At 41.0% G+C, this 23,484-nt stretch overlaps 2 protein-coding genes across 2 annotated transcripts in view; both read left to right on the top strand.

Moving 5' to 3' along the window:
- LOC123976567 (gastrula zinc finger protein XlCGF57.1-like) overlaps nucleotides 1-3,186 on the top strand; it is a 9,509-nt gene extending 6,323 nt beyond the window's left edge. Inside the window, exon 2 of the mRNA XM_046058846.1 lies at nucleotides 655-3,186. Coding sequence (XP_045914802.1) covers nucleotides 655-1,967 — 1,313 coding nt within the window. The 3' untranslated portion in view covers nucleotides 1,968-3,186. The remainder of the gene's footprint in view (nucleotides 1-654) is intronic.
- Nucleotides 3,187-6,870: 3,684 nt separating this feature from the next.
- Nucleotides 6,871-16,572, top strand: LOC123976577 (zinc finger protein 771-like). Its single transcript, XM_046058870.1, has 2 exons — nucleotides 6,871-7,411; nucleotides 14,518-16,572. The coding sequence occupies exons 1-2, from the start codon at nucleotides 7,219-7,221 to the stop codon at nucleotides 15,495-15,497; spliced, it is 1,173 nt and encodes a 390-aa protein (XP_045914826.1). The 5' UTR covers nucleotides 6,871-7,218; the 3' UTR covers nucleotides 15,498-16,572.
- Nucleotides 16,573-23,484: the final 6,912 nt, after the last annotated feature.

Raw genomic sequence — 23,484 nt, 5'->3', positions numbered from 1 at the left:
GTGTTGTGGCTTCACAAATGCTTTGCCGCATACCTCGGTTGTAACGAGTGGTTATTTCAGTCAAAGTTGCTCTTCTATCAGCTTGAATCAGTCGGCCCATTCTCCTCTGACCTCTAGCATCAACGAGGCATTTTCGCCCACAGGACTGCCGCATACTGGATGTTTTTCCCTTTTCACACCATTCTTTGTAAACCCTAGAAATGGTTGTGCGTGAAAATCCCAGTAACTGAGCAGATTGTGAAATACTCAGACCGGCCCGTCTGGCACCAACAACCATGCCACGCTCAAAATTGCTTAAATCACCTTTCTTTCCCATTCTGACATTCAGTTTGGAGTTCAGGAGATTGTCTTGACCAGGACCACACCCCTAAATGCATTGAAGCAACTGCCATGTGATTGGTTGATTATATAATTGCATTAATGAGAAATTGAACAGGTGTTACTAATAATCCTTTAGGTGAGTGTACGTATCTTCACTTCTGAAACTCAAAGCACACAATATGCTGTAGTTTCTTATAGTTTGAATGACTTTCAAATATATTATAAAAAATGTGCAGTTTCTCCCCATGTTTGATAAAGTAGTGGAAGCAGTGGTTACAGTGTTACCTGGAAATTACTGTTTCCTAACATGTGCCTGTATTTCATTATTCACAGGCGTCCAGCAGCTGTTGGTGAGTAAAGAAGAGGTTCCCCCTGAGCAGCAGCAGCAGTGGAGCCACAGGCTGGACCAGAAGGACCCACCAGAGCCGCCACACATTAAAGAGGAACAGGAGGAGCTCTGGACCAGTCAGGAGAGAGAGCAGCTTCCAGGACTGGACGAGGCTGATCTCACCAAGTTCCCATTCACTCTTGTCCCTGTGAAGAGTGAAGAAGATGATGATGAGAAACCTCAGTCCTCACAGCTTCATCAAAGCCAAACTGAAGAGAACAGAGATGCAGATCATTTGAACTCTGACTGTGCTACAAGCTTTGGCCACAATGAAGATCTGCAGAAACACAAAACAACCGAAACAGGAGTGAACCAATTTAGTTACTCAGTTTGTGGTAAAAGATACCTCATGAAAAAATCTTTAATGACTCATATGAGATTTAATTTGGAAGGAAAACATTTCTGCTGCTCAGTTTGTAAAAAAACATTTAAATGGAGAGCAGATCTTGAGACACACATGAGAATGCACACAGGGGAGAAACCATTTAGCTGTTCAGTTTGTGGTAAACAATTCTCAATAAAGGGAAATCTCAGACAACACTTGACAGTCCACAGAGGGGAGAAACCATTTAGTTGTTCAATTTGTGGTAAACAATTTGCTAAAAAGGCATCTCTGACTCAACACTTGACTCTCCACACAGGGGTGAAACCATTTAGTTGTCCAGTTTGTGGTAAAACATTTGCACGAAAGGATAATCAGAGACAGCACTTGAAGTTCCATTTAGAAGAGAAACCATTTAGTTGTTCAGTTTGTGGTAAAGGATTTACTCAAAGAGCAACTTTGAGTCAGCACGTGATCCTCCACACTGGGGAGAAACCGTTCAGTTGTTCAGTTTGTGGTAAAATATTCGCACTAAAGGGAAATCTGAGGCAACACTTGAACGTCCACACAGGGGAGAAACGATTTTGTTGTTCAGTTTGTGGTAAACAATTTGCACAAAAGGGAAGTCTGAGTCAACACTTGACTCTCCACACAGGGGAGAAACCGTTTACTTGTTCAATTTGTGGTAAAACGTTTGCACGAAAGGGAGCTCTTAGTCGACACTTGACGCTCCACACGGGGGAGAAACCATTTAGTTGTTCAATTTGTGGTAAAACATTTGCACGAAAGGATAATCAGAGACAGCACTTAAAATTCCACACAGGGGAGAAACCGTTCAGTTGCAGTGTATGTGATAAAAGATTCACTCGGCTCGATAAACTCAAAACACACAAGTGTGTCGGTGAGAACAGTGGAATAAATGAAGCTGTCTGTTGAGGTGTTTTTCCAGTGGGATTGAAGCACTGAGGGCAGGACTCTTAACAGTGATCAGCACATGGTCATTCAATTCTGTTTTTCTTTCAGTCAAAATAATTTATTTGTTTCCTGTGCGCTGTGCTTTTTGGTATTTTGTTTTCTTGGTATGTAATCATTGATGTGCAGTTGTGTGTTAGTCTTTGGACAAACTTTGATTGGACACAATTCAACAGCTGAGTTGTGGATTTACCCAGTTGCCTTAAAAGGAGGGGTTCAGATTTTTCAAGTGGATCTTTGTACAATACTCCATGCCATATGTAGAGAGTTATTTGTTGCTGTAATCATTCTCCAAGTGGGTTTCTTCATCCTGGGACTTGTGTTGTGGCACCAAGCCTCCAATTGACTACCAAGACATATCCATCCGCCCCGGCTCAGCAAGGAAAAGGTCTGGTGAAACAGAAAGAGGGAATTTTGTGCAAAAAAGATCCCCACTTGATTTGTGTAACTCTGACTGATGAAGCCTCCGATCAACTTTACCTGAACTCCAGGATACATTCTTTCACAGAGCGAGTTGTAGTTTTGTACTATTTCTGTTTCAGAATCAGAAATAATAGTTTGGACGTGTTTGTGCTTGATACTATCAGTCTATCTAAAATATACAATATTGTCACCAAATCTGTGTCCAGACATGTTTATAATGAGGCTTTCAATTGTCTAATATTTTATTGGAAAGAGATTAAAATGGCCCACACTATTCGACATTTTGAACTAATAATTTTAAAATGCTTTAAGTCTGGCAAAATATCATCTATTTGGTTTAAATCATAATCTTAAATCTAACGCAATACGAAAAAAGCCCACCGTGAGGACCCAAGAATGCCATTAAATTAGAGATCCGCCTAATGAGCACAGTCTACACAATGTACTCTATAACGAGAGAAGAGTAAATCTCTTCAAGTCTTAAACATATCTTTGTATCGCCTGTGATTACAATGGATAGAATTAGCAAAAACCAACATATGCATGTTTTATTGATATAGACTTAATGAATGTGGGGTGAAAAGAGTCTATAAGACTAAACAGAGTTAAATAATCCCACAGAGTGTGTAAAATGACATGAGTATTACACAAACTGATTCTCAACTTCATCGGGGGTGAAACGATGTCATGCTTTATCCCCCATGTTGTTTGCCATTTATATAAATGATTCGGCCAAATAAATCGAAGCTTTGAATTGTGAGATCATGTGTGGAAGTATTTTGTATGCAGGTGGAATTGTTTTACCATCACTATCTAAAGAACGACGTAATAATAAATACTAGCGCTGAACGATTAATTGATTTCAAATCGATAATGCGATTTGAAAGAATGCGATTACCTAATCGTGAAGACGGCGATTAAAATGTAGGTTAATTATACATCTGAGCCAACAGTCGTGCAGTGACTAAGTCATTCTGTTCTCATCCTTGTGTGAAAGATCTGCTCGCCAATCACAAGCGCCATGCGTCTCCTGTTACGGTCCTACTCACCAATCAGAGCATCAAACGAAACTAGAGGAAAACGTGGGATAATGGCGCCAGCTGAACTGACACAGGCTGTGCTGCGGGCCAACGTTACAGATCCTCTTGGAGAATTTCAGAATAAGAGCGTTTGTTGATGTACGATTGGGAGTCTGCAAAGGGTGTTTTATTTTGACCGGATTCCCTATGCCGTTTTGTGTCTGACTTCCAGGGTTGGGGAGTAACGGATTACATGTAACGCGATACGTAATCAGGATACAAATAAAGTAACTGTATTCCGTTACAATACAGAAAAAAACGTGGATTACACATAGGAATTACTTTAAGCACAGAGTGCTATTTGCTGTTTGTGTTTCCTGTAAAAACACACAGTTAAGGAGGGATCTGTCACAGATTTTGATTGGCATGTAGCCAGTAATTGAATGTGGTTTTGCCCCCACACAGTCATGCAGACTCTGTGCGGACTGGTTCCAGCTCTCAGTGACTGAACAGCAGCAGGATCCGGGACCGAGCACATCCTCCGAGACCGACGGAGGTGGTTTTCTTGCCGGTTTTGCTCTTGTCACCCCCAGGGCTGAGTCAGCTAATGAGCCTGTGTTCGGCCCTGTTCGTGTCGTCTTCACTGGGAGGCAGCTGAGTGCAGTTTTGTTGCCCCACTGGCAGCTAGTTAGCAGCAGTTAGCTGACTCTCTACAGCAACAATTACCAGCATACCAGCAGAATCTTAATAATATATTTTGGCCAATCACCTGCTCACCGGAGCAAAGTCTTTATAGGCTAATATTTACGACGTGTAACCAATCAGGATAGATGGTGCACAAACTTGGAGATGAGAAGAAAAGCTCTTTATCAGGATAAAATGTGGGTATGTTCCTTTCAGTGCACCGCTCAGCTGAAATCTCTTATTTTAAACAAAACACTTTCTAAATATATGCATGTTTTGTAAAATGGCAGTGTGGGATGAGCCAGATGTTTCGTTACGTAAACATTGGATTTTTGGAATAAAGATTGAAGTCTGAGTCGATTAAACCTGCTTTATTTTTATTCTGATCAGCTGGTTCCAGAACAGCTTGGAAGCGCGTGTGTGGGGAACAAAGGGCAACGGGTAAACAAAGAGCAGATGCTCCATTTTAGTCCAGGGGCACTGGAAATATGAAGACATCCCAACGCAGACCATGACAATTACCTTAAAAAAACAGGAGTGAAGAAAGAAACAACACTCTTACATTTTATTCAGTGTAGCTCATTCATCAGACTTACATTTCCTTAATGAACGATAAAGTGCTGGAATCCTTCTTGTATGTTAGATTTGATTTTAAATATAATTATTCAGCTGTAAACTGACGGGACAAAATGACGGTGGCAATAACTGAAGATGAAAATGTGGATCAAACAGACTCATTCATTTTTATTGTCTATTCAATTTTATTTACATAGCGCCAATAATATTATTTAGAGAGACCCAACAATTCCCACCATTAGCAGGCACTTGGCAACACAAGCAAGGAAAAAAAGTTCCTTTTCAGAGGCAGAAACATTGAGCAGAATACGGAGACTGAGGCCTCCAGAGAGAGAACTCAGACAAAACAGATACCGGGTCAAATACTGGCGTCTGCCGGATCCCTGGTGGCTCACACCGAACCTGCTGTAAAGAATCTTGGCGTCTAGTTTTATAGTAATTTAAGTTTCGAGCAGCACACCACAAAGCTTGCACAATAATGTTTTTACCATGTTGGTAATATATCAAAAATATCGATCAATGTTACACTGAGACAATTTTACATGTGTTTATTTCATCACGCCTGGTTTACTGCAACAGCCCTTTTACTTGCTTGTCCCAAAAATCTAATGATTGGCTCCAGGCTGTCGAGAACTTCTAGCTTCATTGCACTGGCTCCCAGTATGTTTTATAATATACTTTTAATTAATATATTTTATTAATCAGAATCAGAAGGAGCTTTATTGACAAGTAGTGTTTTACACAAATGAGGAATTTGCTGTGGTGATGAGGTGTTACACGTAGACAAACATACATCATAAATAAATCTAAAAATATATAAATATGCTTTAGACAATGCAAGTTATATAAGAATAATAAAAAGAATAGAGAAAAATAATGCAACTATTTGCAGAGAAACATGCGGAAAAAAATAGCATTATTCCAGGTTTGTGTTGTGCAGACATATTGCAACAGAAGAGATTATTGTGTACATAAATATATAAATTGACAACATAAAAATATACATCAACAAAGATTAACAATTAACAACAAATATGTGCAGTGTGCCAGGTTTGTGCATGATATGAAATAATATTTACATGTGTAGAGACATTAATTACTTTTAAAGCTCTTCATGGCCTTTTCCCCTGTTTTATCGCTGACCTTTATAGTCCCATGCACTTCTTCAGAGGCTAAAGTTGATATTATCATCATGGAACTGAAGACTGATTGGGTGGAAAGTGAAATAGCACACTGTGCAAACCGCTAAATAAGAAATAATTTATATGATCGCTGATGGCTCAAAAAAGATCAAAATGATCACGTAGGATAAGGAGACGACGTCCCACACTTTCAAATTAATTTAGTGAACTGAAATATACAGATAAATTATCGATATGTACAGCTGAGATGATGGCAGCGGCCGTTTATCTTCAATGGGTGGAAGAAGTGAGGCGAGAGAGGGTGGAGCTGTGTGTTGACTCTGCAGCAGTTCTGTTAAGTTTACAGACTATGAGGTGAATCAGAGAAGATCTAATGTTTGACGTTTTTCAGTGTTTATTTGGAATTGTGTCCTGCACACGTGGGATTAAAAGGAAATAAATTTGCAGATGGGATAGCTACAAGATCCCATCCATCGTCAACCTCTTATCCTGCGTACATGGTCGCGGGGGGCTGGACGTTGGGTGATCAAGGCGGGGTACACCCTGGACAGGTCGCCAATCCATCGCAGGGCCACACAGACAAACAGCCAGTCACACTCACACCAAGGACAATTTAGAGCCACCAATCAACGTGGGCCGCATGTCTTTGGACTGTGGGAGGAGAACATGCAAACTCCACAAGGGGAAAGGCTGGCAACCTTCTTGCTGCGAGGCCACAGCGCTATCCACCGGACCGCCCAGCCACAAGATCCCACCGATCAAAAAAGAAAACGATTGATTGCGATAAGTTAAAATAAGATTTATAATATATATGTTGGGAAACGTAAATTAACAAGTATATGTGCACTGTAATGTAGCTGAAAATGTAATAATGCGCTGTGTCAAATATTATGAGGGGTACAGTGCAGATGGGAAACTCAGAGAGGGGGAATAGATTTCTTAATATATGTTTTATTTTATTTATTGTATTTTATTACTACAGAGTGATTTAAATTAGATCCTGTTCTACACACTGCGGTACGGTAGGTGGCGGTAATTCACCCAAAAGTTACAGTCCACCTAAAACAGCAGAAGAAGAAGAAGACGTGGTACCGGAAGTAATCTTTCTTACCGAGGCTAACACGCTAAACATTTTCTGTTGCCTTTCACGTAAGATAAAACACTATAAGATACAAACAGAGTGAACCGCTCGTGTGTAGGTGGAGGATAAACGTGTTAAAGTGGAAACTTTGGTTTCACCTTTCATCTCCTGTTAGCCACGAATGCTAACTGAAGTTAGCTTAGCTTGCTAGCTGGAAATAGACGGAACTCGGCCACACAGCGCTGGTTGGAGGAACTCTGAGTCCAAACTGTGTTTTTCATTTGTTTAAAATGTCTAAAGTCCAGATGCTGAGAGGTTTTATCAACCAGCGACTAACTGCGGCTGCTGAAGAGATATTTGGGCTGTTTGAAAGAACGATATCAGAGTACGAGGAGGAACTCTGTCGTTCCAAAGAGGAGAACCAGAGACACAGGAAACTACTGGACGCTGTTTTCCAGCCTGAAGTCCGGTTACACAGAGCAGGTTTGTCCTCTTTACTGCTTATTCTCACTGCAAGCCTGCTGCCACTGAAAGAGCAGTGAAGCAGTCACAGTTCTCTGCTTCCTCCAACAAAGCTCAGGCGAAATGTATGAAAACAAAACCACAAGTAAGTAAAAATGAGTGTTTGTGTAAAAACTAAATGTTAAAGCTGAGCTGCTGGTGCTGAAGTGACTGTAGCATGTATGTAGCCTGCAGGCCCGTGTGTCTAATAAGCTGCTAGTCAATGTAGACAAGTTATAAATAAGCGCCTTCTTCCAGAGACTCTTTGTGGAGGACACAGACTCATCAGCTGGCTGAACGGAGATGAAATGCACACAGCTTTGTCTTGTTGGCCTGACTCACCTTCCTCAATCGGGAATGAACCCGAAAAACTCCCAGACAGAGACGCTTCTCTTGTCTTGTCTTGTTGTCTCAGACGGCGATAAGCGGCAGGTGAAGGTGAGCAGGGAGGTTTGGCAGTAAATGTGCAGAGTCTGTCAGAGTTTGTTTTTCACCAGCTGCTGGAAAAGTGAAGGCGGTTATCCTGTTGTCACATTGAAGATGATGTCCGGCAGTTTGAACCTCTGTTGAGAGCGTACAGCCATCACCTTAATGCAGCATCTCTGTATCCGTTCATTAGAAAGAGGAGAATCTGTATCTGTACTGTAAATATTCCCAACAATCAAAGATGGGATGTTTCTTTCAATTTACAAATGTCAAAAACTGATTATCTAAATGTTAATTGAAAACGTGATGTTGACAGACATTAAAAGGTGGACCTCAGATAGTCTGCGGAGTGCACATAACAGAGGCGTGTTCCCTATATTCAGCGCATCGCCGCTACTTAAATTTCACGATCATTAAAATCAGTGCTTAACTAATGATTTTCACTCGCACACTTTGCCAGCACGGCATCACTTAGCGCTTTTCCTCTCCTCATCCTCCAAAGAACATCTTCGTGACAGGAGCTGTTATAAGAGCAGGAAGTTTTAGGAAGTGAGTATTTTATCAGTCCGGCAGTAAATGAAGAGTGTAGGTCAAAGTGTGTCCGGTAATAAGTCTCTCTGTTGTTTCCACAACTGCTGAAAAGTGAAGGCGGTTAGCACGAGCTAAGATTTCCCTGTGATTCAGACTCTTCATCATGAGCATCTTGAGTTCTTCTGTCCTGCTGACAGACATGACAAAGCATAACATGATGTAGTTATTTCATCATCAGTTTAATCTGTTTATTGCAATTAAATCAGGGAAAAATGTTTACTTTGGCTTCATGCAGCTGTATTAATTGCAGGTTGTGTTTATTCTAGGGCTGAGGCCATTCTTCGACATAGTCGATTACGTAAATACGTCGACTCGCATTACATGCGTCGAAGCGTCGCTGCATCCGTTAGCAGGGATTCCCCCGGACAAGCTCCAGCTACAAGACCGCGCCTTCAACCGACTAAAGTTTGGGAGTTGGGCTGGACAATAAAACAATAATTATCACAATATAACTTTTTTCAATAACAATATAACAAATAATCAATAAATGTTTGATTTGATTCGCTTGAATCACACACGAATTAGGACTGAATTTTTTATTAAGATGTTTATTTTATTGAGGAAAAAAAAGCTTTTACTTAATTTTACTCTTGCATATTTGTTGAAAAAGATTTTATCAAAATTGTTTTGAATGTTCTCCCTCAGATTTGTGAAGTGATCCACTGTCTGGAATCACATGTTTGTCTAGTTCTGACCATAAAGAAGAGTTTAAACCACAATTAACCATCAGGTGTCTTCAACTTTCACTGAGGAGCAAAAATCAGCCTTTAAACTCAAAAGAAATAACAATTTGATACTTTATCGTGATAATTATTGATATCGAAAGATATGAACATTTTTATTGTGATAACATTTTTGGCCGTATCGTCCAGCCCTATTTGGGAGTATTTTAGACATAATAGACAGAATATTACTGGACGAAGCCACCCCGCAGATTTAAATGGAGAGCAGTGAAGCCAGTTTTGGACCAATAAAATGCTACTTCAGGGCCACTTCCTGTTGGCACCAGCGTCTGCTGCGCATGATCGCTCAGCATAATTGTGGTGTAATGACGTAGAACAACGGCAGAAACTCAGTAGCTGCATCTCTCATGTGCGACGGGATGTCACAGGGTTTTGACGTCATTTTTTGGGCCTACATGGATCCTTCCACGCAGGCTTTGGTCGGCTTCAGTCTTTCAACTGTGGCTTACCCCCTTGATTTTAGACAGACACTCAACGACATGCTGCTCCGTGAGCTCTGTGAGATGGAAATAGCAGCTCAGCAGCTCTTCACGAACACCTGAAGCGAAAGTATCCCGGAGCGCTGACGGCAGCACCGCAAATCCTGTTTACTTCCTGTCTCCACACGAGCACGGCACGTTATCAGCACGAGGACACGTAGTCCGTTACAACTTATAATTATTTCTACATCGCCTTCATGGTAAAAGTAATTTCTGCCCCGCTGCTGTCATGGTAACGTAACATTCCGCTGTTACATATTTTCTGTTTATGTGCGAGAAAACGGCGATAAAACCCCCGCGAGGATTAGATTCGTGTTTGGTGTTGGTCTGTAAGGTAGATACTTTAGTGCTCCTTCACAGGAAATTAGATTTGTTACCACAGTCGTCTATCTGCAAGACTAGTCAAGTTAAAGAGACTGAATCCGGCCTCTTCCTCCTCAAATCACTGACCATTTCTTTGGTCTTTGAGATATTGAGCCTCAGGTGATCATTATACAGATAATCAAATCTTTTAAAAACATAATTAGCCCATCAGTGAGGTCCTGGTCTTCAACAAGCAGTGACCTTACTGATGCCAGACCAGACCTGCTCCAGCTGCTGCTCCAGCTGCTGCTCCAGTTTATGTCTGTGGGTTTGCTTCCCCTCATTAATTTTCAACTTCAATTCCCGCTGTATTTCCTTTTGCTTTGCCCTTGTCACCCAACCTGAAAGCCTTTTTTCTTCAGATTTAACAGTTCTTTCAGGTCGCTGGGGTCCCAAGGTTGATCAATAGAGTACACCGAATTTATCTGCTTTACAGTCGTATGCAAAAGTTTAGGCACCCCTGACAATTTCCATGATTTTCATTTATAAATAATCGGGTGTTTGGATCAGCAATTCCATTTTGAGCTATCAAATAACTGAAAGACAGAAATATTTCAGTAGTGAAATGAGGGTTATTAGATGAACAGAAAATGTGCAATATGCATCAAAACGAAAGAAGACAGGTGCATAAATTTGGGCCCCCTTGTCATTTTGTTGATTTGAATACGTGTAATTACCTAGCACTGATTAATTGGAACACACAATTGGTTTGGTTTGAGCTCATTAAGCCTTGAACTTCATAAACAGGTGCACCCAATCATGAGAAAAGTTATTTAAGGCGGCCAGTTGCAAGTTGTTGTTCTCTTTGACTGTCCTCTGAAGAGTGGCAACATGGGGGCCTCAAAACAACTCTCAAATGACCTGAAAACAAAGATCGTTCAACATTACGGTTTAGGGGAAGGCTACAAAAAGCCAGCTGTCAGCGTCCACTGTGAGGAACATAGTGAGGAAACGGAAGACCACAGGCACAGTTCTAGTTAAGTAAAATATCGGAGAGGCAAAAACAGTCCACAGACCTACAACATCATCTTGCTGCTGATGGTGTCACTGTGCATCGTTCAACAATCCAGCACACTTTACACAAGGAGAAGCTGTACGGGAGGGTGATGCGGAAGAAGCCTTTTCTGCACACACGTCACAAACAGACCAGGTCTGCTAACGCACATTTGGACAAGCCAGCTTCCTGCCAGCAGTTGAGGGTCGCATGGATTCCACTCAGTATCAGCAGATACTTGAGAATAATGTAGAGGAATCAGTCACAAAGTTGAAATTACGCCGGGGCTGGATATTTCACGACAACGAGCCAAAACTCTGCTCAAAATCTACTCTGGCGTTTATGCAGAGGAACAAGTACAACGTTCCCCAGACCTGAATATCACTGAAAATCTGTGGGGAGATTTGAAGCGGGCGGTCCACGCTCAGCAACCGTCAAACCTAACTGAGATGTTTTGCAAGGAGGAATGGTCCAAAATACTTTCATTCAGAATCCAGACACTCATCACAGGCTATAGGAAACGTCTAGAGGCCGTGATTTCGGTAAGGATTTTTTGTTACAACCGTGATAAAGCAACCAATCACAGCGCTTTGGCAGTTAACTGAACGAGTCGGTACAATAAGTGCACAACTCGTTGTAGGCTGCAACCACTGGGCCATGTGAATCAGCATGTACTGCCGGTTGTTTTTTCTTTCGGCCTTCATGTGGATGCTCTATAATTTTTGCAGCTATACATATTTCTTTGCAGCAAGAGTCACAGTCAGTCCACTCTTTGAGGCACGTGCAACTACCATTTTTTGTCCTGTGCAATCATATTTATTTATTTCTACTTCGTGCCACTACCTCCATTTCGCGATCAGTACAATGCTCACACATCTGCATATTGGATATAGCTCTTTTTATTTAACGTATATTCCATCTGTTGTGGTGTTTTACCAGTGTGGCATCAATAAAGTATCTTTATCATTAAAATGGGCAGCAGAAATTCAGAGCACTGATTGGCCCCTTGGGCCGTTTCGTTTCGTATTCGCTTTTTAAATTATTAACATAATAAACATGTAAAATAATATTTATTTTAAACACAGGTGACTGAATGGCATCCGTATACTGACCTAGTTATGGCTGCTAGTGAGTCAGTCGAGCATATTTTGACCACTTTATCATTAGGCCTATTCAGGACTTCAACTTTGTTGTTTTTTCATAATCTTTTGAGTTTACTATGAATTATGGAACCGTTTTTGTCGTCATTTGTTACACATTTTTGTACAATAAAGTTGCGTTTGAATGAGCGCGTTTTTAAAACATCCACGGACTGTTACCTGTTCAAGCCATTACTACCTTAGGATGCTGTGACATTAAAAACAAATCTGCCAACAAACTTGTTATATTACTGTTATAATAGAATAACAACATGCATACCTGGCTGCAGGCACAGTTAGATTAGTAAGTCAGTAAGGTAGCCTATGTTTAGCCACTCCTATAAAAATGGAAATGTCAATGTCTAAAGAAATTGGAATGGAAGTTTAGCACAACTCACCAGAACTAAGCAATGTTGGGGCACGTTAAGCTCATATTGTTCTTTCTGCAGGTTTCTCTTCTTTTGCCAGTCACCAACTTTCTGCACAAACCCATGGCTCGGGCCTTTTCTGTCTTCATTACATTGGTTGGTTGGTACACAGCTAAATGCAGATTATGGCCAAAGCAGCTTAGCCATTGCCAGCCAAGCTTTCGCACCGCTGCCACAATATTTGGCCTGTTGTCTGTGGTAATCCAGGCCAGTTTCCTCTCGTCCAGGGACCCCTCTTGGATTTTCCCATTTGCGCTGAGATAGTGTATGGCCAGGCTCATGTATGGCATCATGGTTACACTTGACCACATATCTGTTGTCACAGAGAAATGATCAACGTCCTTCAAGTCCCGTATTTGCCGTCCTTCACTGTCAGATACACGTCAGGGATCGCTGTTTGAGAAAAGTACTTTCGGTCGGGAAGAACTGCTTATCAAAAGCCTGTAGCACGGCTTTGAACGCTGCTTTCTCAACGGTGTGGAATGGCACCATTTCTTCAACCAAATAGCGAGTTACGCTGTCAGTAAGTGCTCGCTGCTGATGGCTGTTACGTTGGTACTTAGCTCCTCTCGCAAAGGCCTCGGAGACTCCCGACTGTCGCTGCTGGCCTGAGGTCGTAAGCCCACCTCCTCCTGAGGCAGCTGTGCTGCTTCCAAGTCCGGCATGGTTGATTCTAAGATCAGATTTGGGACTTTTTTGCAGATTGTGTATCTGGTTGATGTCTAGTTAAATGGTTTCGGAAATTTGTTCATATTTCCAAAATATTTCACCTCCATTTTGCACATCTTGCTTTTCTTTTATCCGGCTCTTCTCTGTCTTGTAGCCTTAATATCCAAAATGCAATCCAGACAGCTGCCTTTATGCTTGTCTTTGCCTTCAGTGGAGAAACCCTGGACATGTTTTTGTGGCCAGATCTCGTTGTTCGAACAACCAAAGGGTGGCCACTTGAGACTCAAGCTTCACGCATCCACAGGAAAAGGCATATATTAAAAGATCAATGTCTGAATTTTATTAATCAATATTGGATCATTCAAATCAAGAAGAATTGAATTTGGGGAATTTCTTTAATCCTGGCCAGCCACATCTTTGATCCTGTTGACGTTTCTTCCTGCACTGCTGGGTGTAGAGGTTCTCCATGAATGGCAGCTTTGTGATGTGTTCAGTTTCCACCACAACGGGATGTTGACCTGTGTTTTCAATTTCTGCACAATAACACTGTGAAAAGCTAAATTATAGCATTTGGTGGAACATTTTAAAGGTTCACTGGAAGAAAGGAGTAACATTTTTGAATTATCGCTCCTTGTGGGGCTTTTTCATTCATTGTGGCTGGCACTTCCACAGAGTTGTGACGACGGTCAGTCTAGAGTGACATCAAAGTAGCACGAGTTCTGATCTGACTGTCCAGACTGAGGTCGCATTTAAGAATATCTAACCTGTATCTGATTTGGACCACTATATGAAAGTGGCTCAATCCGAACTGGATTTCAGATTCCATGTGACTTCAGCTGTTCACACTCAGATCTGAGTCACATTGGCCTGCAGTCTGAACTGGGTCTTTGAGACGGTGTCGGTGAGGCAAGTCCAGGTCCGCTTGCTGATGGGGAACCTGAAGAAACTGGAGCTGCTGACTCTCAACTGAAGTCCCATTGATGGTGATAGGGGTGTGTCCTTCTGTCTGTCACTTCCTGTAGTCCACAATCAGCCCATTTTGTTTTGCTTTATGGTAAAGACATAGAAACTGTTAAAATGGCCTGTTCTTAGTGAGCACAGTCAGTTTCTTGTGTAGAGAAGAAAAATGCACATTTGACTATAAATACATATTTGTTATTTGGATGGAGGATCAGTTTCTAAATGCATGATTAACTTCCATTCTATCAACTTTAACTTTTTTTTCCTAAAACATACATGTATTTCCTTATTCACAGGCGTCCAGCAGCTGTTGGTGAGTAAAGAAGAGGTTCCCCCTGAGCAGCAGCAGCAGTGGAGCCCCAGGCTGGACCAGGAGGACCCACCAGAGCCGCCACACATTAAAGAGGAACAGGAGGAACTCTGGACCAGTCAGGAGGGAGAGCAGCTTCCAGGACTGGAGGAGGCTGATATCACCAAGTTCCCATTCACTCCTGTCCCTGTGAAGAGTGAAGAAGATGATGAAGAGAAACCTGAATCCTCACAGCTTCATCAAAGCCAAACTGAAGAGAACAGAGATGCAGAGCATTTGGAAACAGAAGCTGATGGAGAGGACTGTGGAGGACCAGAACCAGCCTGGAACTTTAATCCAGATAGTCCTTTACAACCAACTACTCATGGCCAGACTTCACTCCCCTCTGAACCTGAGACTGATGATAGTTGTGATTGGGAGGAGACCAGGGAACCTGTCCAGAGAGGGGAGAAACCATTTGGTTGTTCAGTTTGTGGTCAAAGATTCAAACGAAAGGGACATCTGAGACGACACTTGAATGTGCACACGGGGGAGAAACCATTTAGTTGTTCAGTTTGTCCTAAAAGATTTGCACTACAGGGGACTCTGAGACGACACTTGACTGTCCACACGGGGGAGAAAATATATAGTTGTTCGGTTTGTAGTAAAACATTTTCACTACATGAAACTCTGAGACGACACTTGACCGTCCACACGGGGGAGAAACCATTTAGCTGTTCAGTTTGTGGTAAAAAGTTTACACAAAAGGGGAATCTGAGACAACACTTGAAAGTCCACACGGGGGAGAAACCATTTAGTTGTTCAGTTTGTGGCAAAAGATTCACACTACATGCAACTCTGAGACAGCACTTGCCTGTTCACACAGGGGAGAAACCATTTAGCTGCAGTGTTTGTGATAAAAGATTCACTCGACTCCATATTGTCAAAACACACAAGTGTGTTGGTGAGAGCAGCGGAAATAAATGAAACTGCTCTTTGAGCCAATTCTTTCTAGCAGCAGTGTTTCCCACATATAGGCTTTACTTGGGAGAGCCCGCTCAGGGATATTAACGGTCAAAGTATATTTGGGTGAGTGTGCAGGGACAAGAGAACTGAAGGGTAAAGCACGATGAGCAGAGTAAACACTAAAACACCGAGGTGGTGAACGATGTAGAGTTTAAATTTAATTTGTTGAAGCCGGACTTCATACAAAAGTTAGATGCCATATGTATGTTGAGAGAGTTATTCATTGTCGTGATCATTCTCGAAGTGGATATCTCCATCCTGGTACTGTTGTGGCACCAACTTCCAAGGAACTATCAAGACAAATCCCTCCGCCCTGGTTAACCAAGGAAACACTGTGGAAACACTAAAAGGGCACAAAAATACTAAAACTCAGTGGTGGGTGAATCCACATGTGGTGCTCTAGTGAGTATTTGGGGCAGCAGGACGGAGGATGTGGACTGAGTCAGAATAAACTACAGTGTGTGTTCATGGTGATGAAGGAACATGTGACTCAGTGCAGCAGCGAGGTTCACTGATGTGGTTTTAATACTTTCTGGACAACAATGGAGAAAGAAGAGACATCAGACTGTGAGACACAAACAGTACAAGACTATAAAACTATTATGTTTTTACAGGATTTATTCCCAGGCTAATTCATGGAATAGAAAAGTATTAGTTATCAGGTGTGAAAAGAGTATTTATTTGAACTGTTTGGGATGGTCGCCCTCAAGTAGCAAAAGTAATAAGTAATACTGTGTCATTTATTATTGAAAAGTATTTTTTTCATTATTTGTTTCTGGTAATTGTGGTCCAGTGTCTGAGTTGACTAGGTGTAGCTTCTTTGAATTCACAGTAACATATTCTAATAATGTAGAAATCAGAGCAGAAGAGTGAGAAACATCTACTATACTTTATTTATTCCTATACTTTATACTTGACATATGCTATATGGACAAATGTACTGGGGACAAACCTGTCCTAAAACTGTTCATGGTATGGTCTTTGTTAAGGGAAATCTTGATGCTACAAAAACAATTATAGACAAAAGTTCAAAACAGTTTGTGGTTGGCCTTTTTCTGTTTCAGTATGGCAGCACTCTGTCCACAAAGCCAGCTGCATATAGAAATGGTTTTCCCAGTTGGATGTGGAAGAACTTGACTGGCCTGCACAGAGCTCTGACCTTATCCATTACCTTTGGGATGAATTGGAGCTGAAATTATGATCCAGGCCCAAATGTTGTTCTTAATGAAAGTTTCTGTTTAAGAAACTAACATATGTAACCACACAGTTCCTGTTTTCAGCCTCGATAAGCTGAGGTGAGACATTATTCTGTGTACAGAGTCATTTCAGCCTGTGTGAAGATGAGGGCGATTATCTGCAGCTGCCTGTTGGCCTTCGTTCTGAGCTATAAAGTCACTGCAGGTAAGAACTTTTGAATTAATCAGTTAAACTTGCTCACTTTAAAATACATTTCTTATTGGCAGTGGAATGTAAGTAAGTGCATTTATTCTCAGGTAACGCACACTACATTTGAGAACTTTTTACATAGAGCTTGTAAATAAGGATGTTTTTTTGTAAATTAAACTACCAAACAGTTTATAGAAGTACAGCTGAAACAATTAGGCCTAGTTGATTAATTGATCAACTGACAGTTAACAAATTGCTAACTAGTTTTCCAAAGTTCCAGCTTCTCAAAAGGTGATTCTACTTTTGAATAATAGTATTAAAGAAGTGTTGTAAAGGTGTCACTTTGGCCTCTGGGTAACTGTGAAGGTAGAATCTTTACAAACCAAATGATCGATTAATGGAGAAAATAATCAACAGAATCATCAGCTGAGGAATCAAACTGATTAGAGGTGATATAATTGTACAACAGGCACGCGGGATATTTTAACACTTTATGGAATTTTTCCTGATTATAATTACTGTCAGCTTTCTGGTACGATCTGGTGGGGACTGGATGTTTGGTGTCTTCGAAGAGAGAGAGAGAGCGAGCAAAGCTCAGCTTGCTAAAAATACAGATGTGAGATCATGTGTGGCTGTGGCTTCTCTCTTCCTTGTACAGGAAGAGCTGATTGCAGTAACTCTGGGCGCCCGGGCTAATTGCCCTGTAGAGTATTTAACATTTTATTCTCATTCTTAGGGAGAGGTCACTGCTGGGCTGAGGACGAACGAACAGACCTCTCTGCTAACTTGCTAACTAATCTGTTTTACTCCACAAGTTCCACCTTCGCCTTGGTTTCTGGATATGTTGTTTTAGTTGATAGTTATTATTTATTGAACATTACAACACCGAGTAGATGCGTCAGTCCTTTTAGGAAATCCGGCGGAGTTTCTCTCGGCTCGGTTCTGACTATGCCAAGAGTTTCAATGTCACAGCTGATTCTTCTGCGGCAGCAACAGGAATCAGTGAAGTCGACTAGGTTGAGAAGGTAGAGCACGGACGTGATCTTCTCAGTTAAGCACGGAGTTTTATCCATCTTCTTCTGCAGGAAGGAAACGTTATCTTCTGTAACAGTTTCTATAGGGATCCAAAATTGTGTTGATAACACAAGTTGTGGAAAGATTGGCTGTGCTCAGTCCTACTTATACCTGAGGATTAGATTACAAGCACTGCCAATAGTGGTTCAGCTTTTGTGTCTGACTCACTATTTTACAACTACGTGTGAAACGGGCTTTGGCACCTGTTTTACAGTCCTTTGTTTGAAATAATTCCAATCCAGGCTTTAGGGAATTCAACAGGCCTGTAGGATGGCAGAAGGCCTATTCTTTGTTCTACCAGACTGTGAGGCCCAACACCATCAAAAAGCCCCAACATACTAGGTGCTGAAACCAGAGAAGAGTCAGACAGCTGGTCCTGAGGCTCTCTGCAGTAACAAGTCCCCAACAGCCTCAGGACAGCAACACCAAAATAAATAAAATATATAAAAATATATTGAATACTGGAAAGAAACGACCAAAACACACAGTAAATTCCAATGTTATCTGACCCTAAAAAGAGAAGTCGCTCTGGCAAATGACCTGAGTACAATAAAATGTCCTAAACTAAGACAAATGTTGACAACATCCAGACTGAGCTGGTTACCACAAGAGGAAAGACTCACAGCACTGGTAGAGACAGAGCTGCACTTTCTAACCTCATGCCCTGAATATAAAACATTAAGAGAACTTTGCAAACATTTCCCAAATATACCCAGAATTCAAATTTATATCAGACACACAGAAACTCCCCTATTAACTGGGAGAAATGCCCAAATGTGAAATAATTGCAGCAAAATATGTCTCTGCATGCCATGAAGTGAGGACAACCAGTGAAAACTCAGAATAGAATCATAAATATTATTTTCATTGTTTATTTTAGTAATTGTTCATTTATTATTTTTTCAATTTCACATTTGATACAGATTCTTTTTATTTTTTTGCATTTTGTTGTCTATTAATATACACCCACACTCACATACACATGCGTACTGTTTTATTTACTTTATTTAATGAACTGTATGAAACGAAGTGTTCTTTTGTAATTTATTTTTAGCTTTGGCAATATTGTTGTTTTACATGCATGCCAGTAAAGTTGAATTGAATAGAGAGATGAGAGAGAAACAAAAGAAAACACAGACGGACAAAACTAAAACCCACCACATTCATACCAAAAGCAGAAATGAATTCAAAACCACTTTCACTCCTGAACAGATGTCACTCAGGTGTCACAGCAAGGGGTCGTGACACTTACATACTTTTCAATGCAGGACTTTCACAAGTATTTTTACAGTACAATACTTCCTCCACCTGTGCTTATTGGTTACATTTACTTCTGCTAAAGTGGGATCCAATATAATTGCCATATATCAGTAAACTCAACAGGAGTGAGTTGAACTTCATTTATTGCATTAATAATAATTATAATAATTCATGAAGTACATGCAGTGTTCTCCAGCTTGAAGCTTGTCTCAATATTTTATAAATAAGAAATTTTACATTGGTGTTTTTACATTATAAGTCAGCCAAACCATAAACCACTATTTTGTTTCTTTTGCAGCAGTAAATCATGAAGTATTCGAGAAGAACTCGGTGTCTCTGCCGTGTCCTCACCCTGTGGAGGGTAAAGTGACGTGGAGCAGAGAGAGCAATGGAAACAAAGTCAACATACTTACAGTTGATGGTGACCGGGAGATAAGATACAACGACCCAGGCAGGCGATATGGTTCACTGGCAGATAAATTTAAGTCACTTTACATTATCAAAGTTACCATCTCAGACGCTGGAAGATACCTGTGTAATAATGAACCAGCTGTGGAGCTGACGGTGATCCCACCAGGTAACATCTAACTTTAATAAAGTTGTTCTCCTGTCTGTTTTTAAAATCATGTCTCTGTGCTAAATGTTTCATCTTTATTCAATTTTAAATTTCAATTGCACATGATGAAATTGTGCATTTCAAATGTAAAATGTTTGGGGTTTTTTTTAAACGTTGTAAAGGGGCAATATGTAGTTTTCAGAGGTCACTAGTGGTGCCGTTTTAAATTGCGCGCTCGTACGCGTGCTTGAACTCATTAGTGAGCAGAATCCGACACACAGGGAGACAGTTTCACACAACATGCTGGAAACTCAGGTAAACTCCCCACTGTAACGTTACAGTAATGTTTTCATCAGCTTGAGGTTGAACTAATCCACGCTCGCTACATGATAACGTTACACGACATGATACATCCGCGCAAGCTCCTCTGCCCCTTTTCAGTAACATTCAATTTTATTTTATTTATATAGCGCCAAATCACAACAAGAGTTATTTCATAGTGCTGTAGGAAAAACTTCCTTTAAGAGGCAGAAACCTCGAGCAGAACCTTGGCTCAGGGTTTATTCTTAAATTTAGCTACAGCACTATCAGTCTAAAGGCGTGTAGTTCAGCAATAGGAAGTCAAAAGTTATCACATTCTGGTCAGATAAAAGGGGTATCATCAGTAACTAACATTACTATTTGCGTATTTTTAACAGGAGGCTCAGTTAAATGTATCAGATGATAACAAAACAGTCAGACTGCAGAAAGTAACATTACTGTAGTAGTTGGGTCTGCCATGTGTTGTTGTCCTGCGCCGTTAAGTTGCATGATATATATCATGTGGGCGTTAAGTTACAGAAGACGGTGGAGAAATTGTGTACCCGAGCATCGGCACATGACAATAATCTAAATTGAACATTTCAAAGCGAACAGCTGCAGATCCGGGCTAACTCTACTCACATTACAACATTACTATAGACTAAATCGCTCCACATTTGCTTTGTACTGTTACGTCATTTCTTGCAGTCAGTCAACACCTTGATAAAATACTGGTGGTCCACAGAATAGTAATATGGATCACATTAGCTGATGAAGTAATGTGGAAAGCCATACAACTAGAATATTGCACCGAACACAATCTAACTTGAGCTTCAGAATATAAAACTTAGTTATTGTTTTTCATCCTTATGAGAAGTCTGCGTTGGAGTCTGTGTTGTGCTAAGAGTTGGGCATTTTTAGTCTAATCCTATGTGAAGACTCCGGGTCGGATTTTCCCGGGAAGGTGCTCCCGAGCCTGCTGAATCGGTACCGTACACTCAGCAACAACACCTCAGCAAACGAGATCGAGTCCACATTCTGGCCGTCAGAGGTAACAGAAAAACACGGCAAGTGGATCGTTTTTATGTGAGGTTACAATCTGTTCACACACAGGCAATAAAAAAGACTTTCACTTCATTAAGAAAACACATATGACCCCTTTAAGAACAAATTTGAAATAACAAATATAACTTTAATGATAAAACACATAATCAGATTGTAATTAATTAATTTAATGCCACACTAGATTGGCAGAACAGAATTCATTTGTCACCTTTACTTCCTGTTACTGTAGCTTTTTTGTTGTACTTTTCTGTGTATTTTTTTAGGTTAGTAATTTTTCACTTAACATGAAATAAAATTCATTACTACATGATTTATCTACAAAACTGGAAAGTTATCTCTGCTGCCTGATCACATCTCAGTGCAGGAAAAATACTGTAACAAGAAATTTTAACATCATGCTCAAACTGAAGTAATATCTTTAAATAAATAAATAAATCTTTTGAATGCTTTGTTGCTGCTACTTCTGATGTATAAACTGTTCTTCCTTCCTGAATGTTTATTCTTGTGCACAGGTATCAGACAGGAAATTATTTTTTGAGACCATTTAATTCCTGAAAAGAAAATAGTGCTCTGAGAGGTATAACTGCAGAAACATACTGAAAATATTTTCATAACATACAGAACAGACTAGAAAGCATGCTGACTTCAAATAGGCCTACAAAATAGGAAGTAATGGACACAGTTGTGAGAACTCTGGTGCTCGACGACTCACCACAAAAAGTGGATGTGACCTTCTACTGTTTTCAAACTTGTCTCAGCTGGTTTAAGTCGTGAGAACACTTGGCCACAGCCTTTCCCCTAGCTCAACATTAAGTTTTCACAACTTTTGTGGTCATTTAGCAGTTTTGTGTCCTGGTTTATTAAGTATCTCTCACTGTAGGTAACAAGGCACCACCTGCAACAACCTCAACGCCAACTACACCTACAGCAAGACGAACAACGGCAAGAACACTTGGTCCGGCAGCACCAACTGCACCATCACCTGCAAACACCGAAACCACAAAGAAACAAAGTAAAAGTGGGCAACCCCGAAATGAGAGTAAGATGCAACAGACCTAAATGTTGAAATTGTTAAGTTGATTAAAAAGATGAAGACAAAAGACCTAGAGTCATCAACAACGATCAGAGAACAACAGGCTCCTGGTCAGTGGCAGCCTTAGTTGGCCTTAATGTTACTCTACAGGTCTGTGATTACTTCTGTTATCAGTGAAGTGTACAAACTCCACTGCAGACTGGAGGCTCTGTTAACAGCAAGTCCCTTAAACCTGCGTTCTCTCTAGCCGCCAGCAGGGGGCGACTCTACCGACTGCAGAAAGAAGTGTGATTGTATAGAAGTCTGTGAGAAAATGTTTCTACTTCTCAGCTGATTTATTCCCTCAGTAAACACTTTCCTGATGAGTTTATGGTCTCAGTCGCTAGTTTCAAGTCTTAAGCCTGTTGTTTGCTAGCCAAAATTAGCATCCTAGTTAATATCACATTTACCAAACCAATGGGTGACGTCACAGTGGCCATGTCCACTTCTTTTATACAGTCAGTGGTTAACAGTGACAGACATGTAGATCCAAGTTATAAACGCTCTTTCTCACTATGAAGTGTCTGTATCCTTGCTGCACTGCATTATTATAAATTATGATGAAATGGTTGTGGGCCCCATCTCTCTCTTCTGTCTCTCCCTCTATATGTCTCTGCAGATTTCATGCATTAGTTGCTGTTGTTGTCTGTATTGTTGTGGCTGCTTTGACATACAGTATGTTGGTGTTTAAGTCTGCTTTGGTGTAAAACCGTCTCAAATTGGCATATTGTCAGGTGTATCAATAAACACAATCATAAACAGAAACAGCTGTGTAGGAGGAATAAAACTGGGTGAGGAACAGCTGAGCTGAGCTGGTGAAGCTGCTGAAGACATTTTACTGTCAAACACCTTATCTGCCTGTTCTGTCTGCGTTTGGGTCCAGTCCCTGTTTTTCTGCATAACCCACCGTGACACTTACGGTACAATAAGTTATCTTCTGTTTAGACCCTGAACACACCTCTCTGTCTCTCAGCCGTCTTACCCACCTTTCCTCTCTGTCTCTCAGCCGTCTTACCCACCTTTCCTCTCTGTCTCTCAGCCTTCTTACCCACCTTTCCTCTCTGTCTCTCAGCCTTCTTACCCACCTTTCCTCTCTGTCTCTCAGCCTTCTTACACACCTTTCCTCTCTGTCTCTCAGCCTTCTTACCCACCTTTCCTCTCTGTCTCTCAGCCGTCTTACCCACCTTTCCTCTCTGTCTCTCAGCCTTCTTACCCACCTTTCCTCTCTGTCTCTC

This window comes from Micropterus dolomieu, linkage group LG09, assembly GCF_021292245.1.
Source record: "Micropterus dolomieu isolate WLL.071019.BEF.003 ecotype Adirondacks linkage group LG09, ASM2129224v1, whole genome shotgun sequence".
Taxonomy (NCBI): Eukaryota; Metazoa; Chordata; class Actinopteri; order Centrarchiformes; family Centrarchidae; genus Micropterus; species Micropterus dolomieu.
The sequence above is the reverse complement of the archived record's forward strand: the minus strand, read 5'-3'. Positions and strand labels throughout refer to the sequence as shown.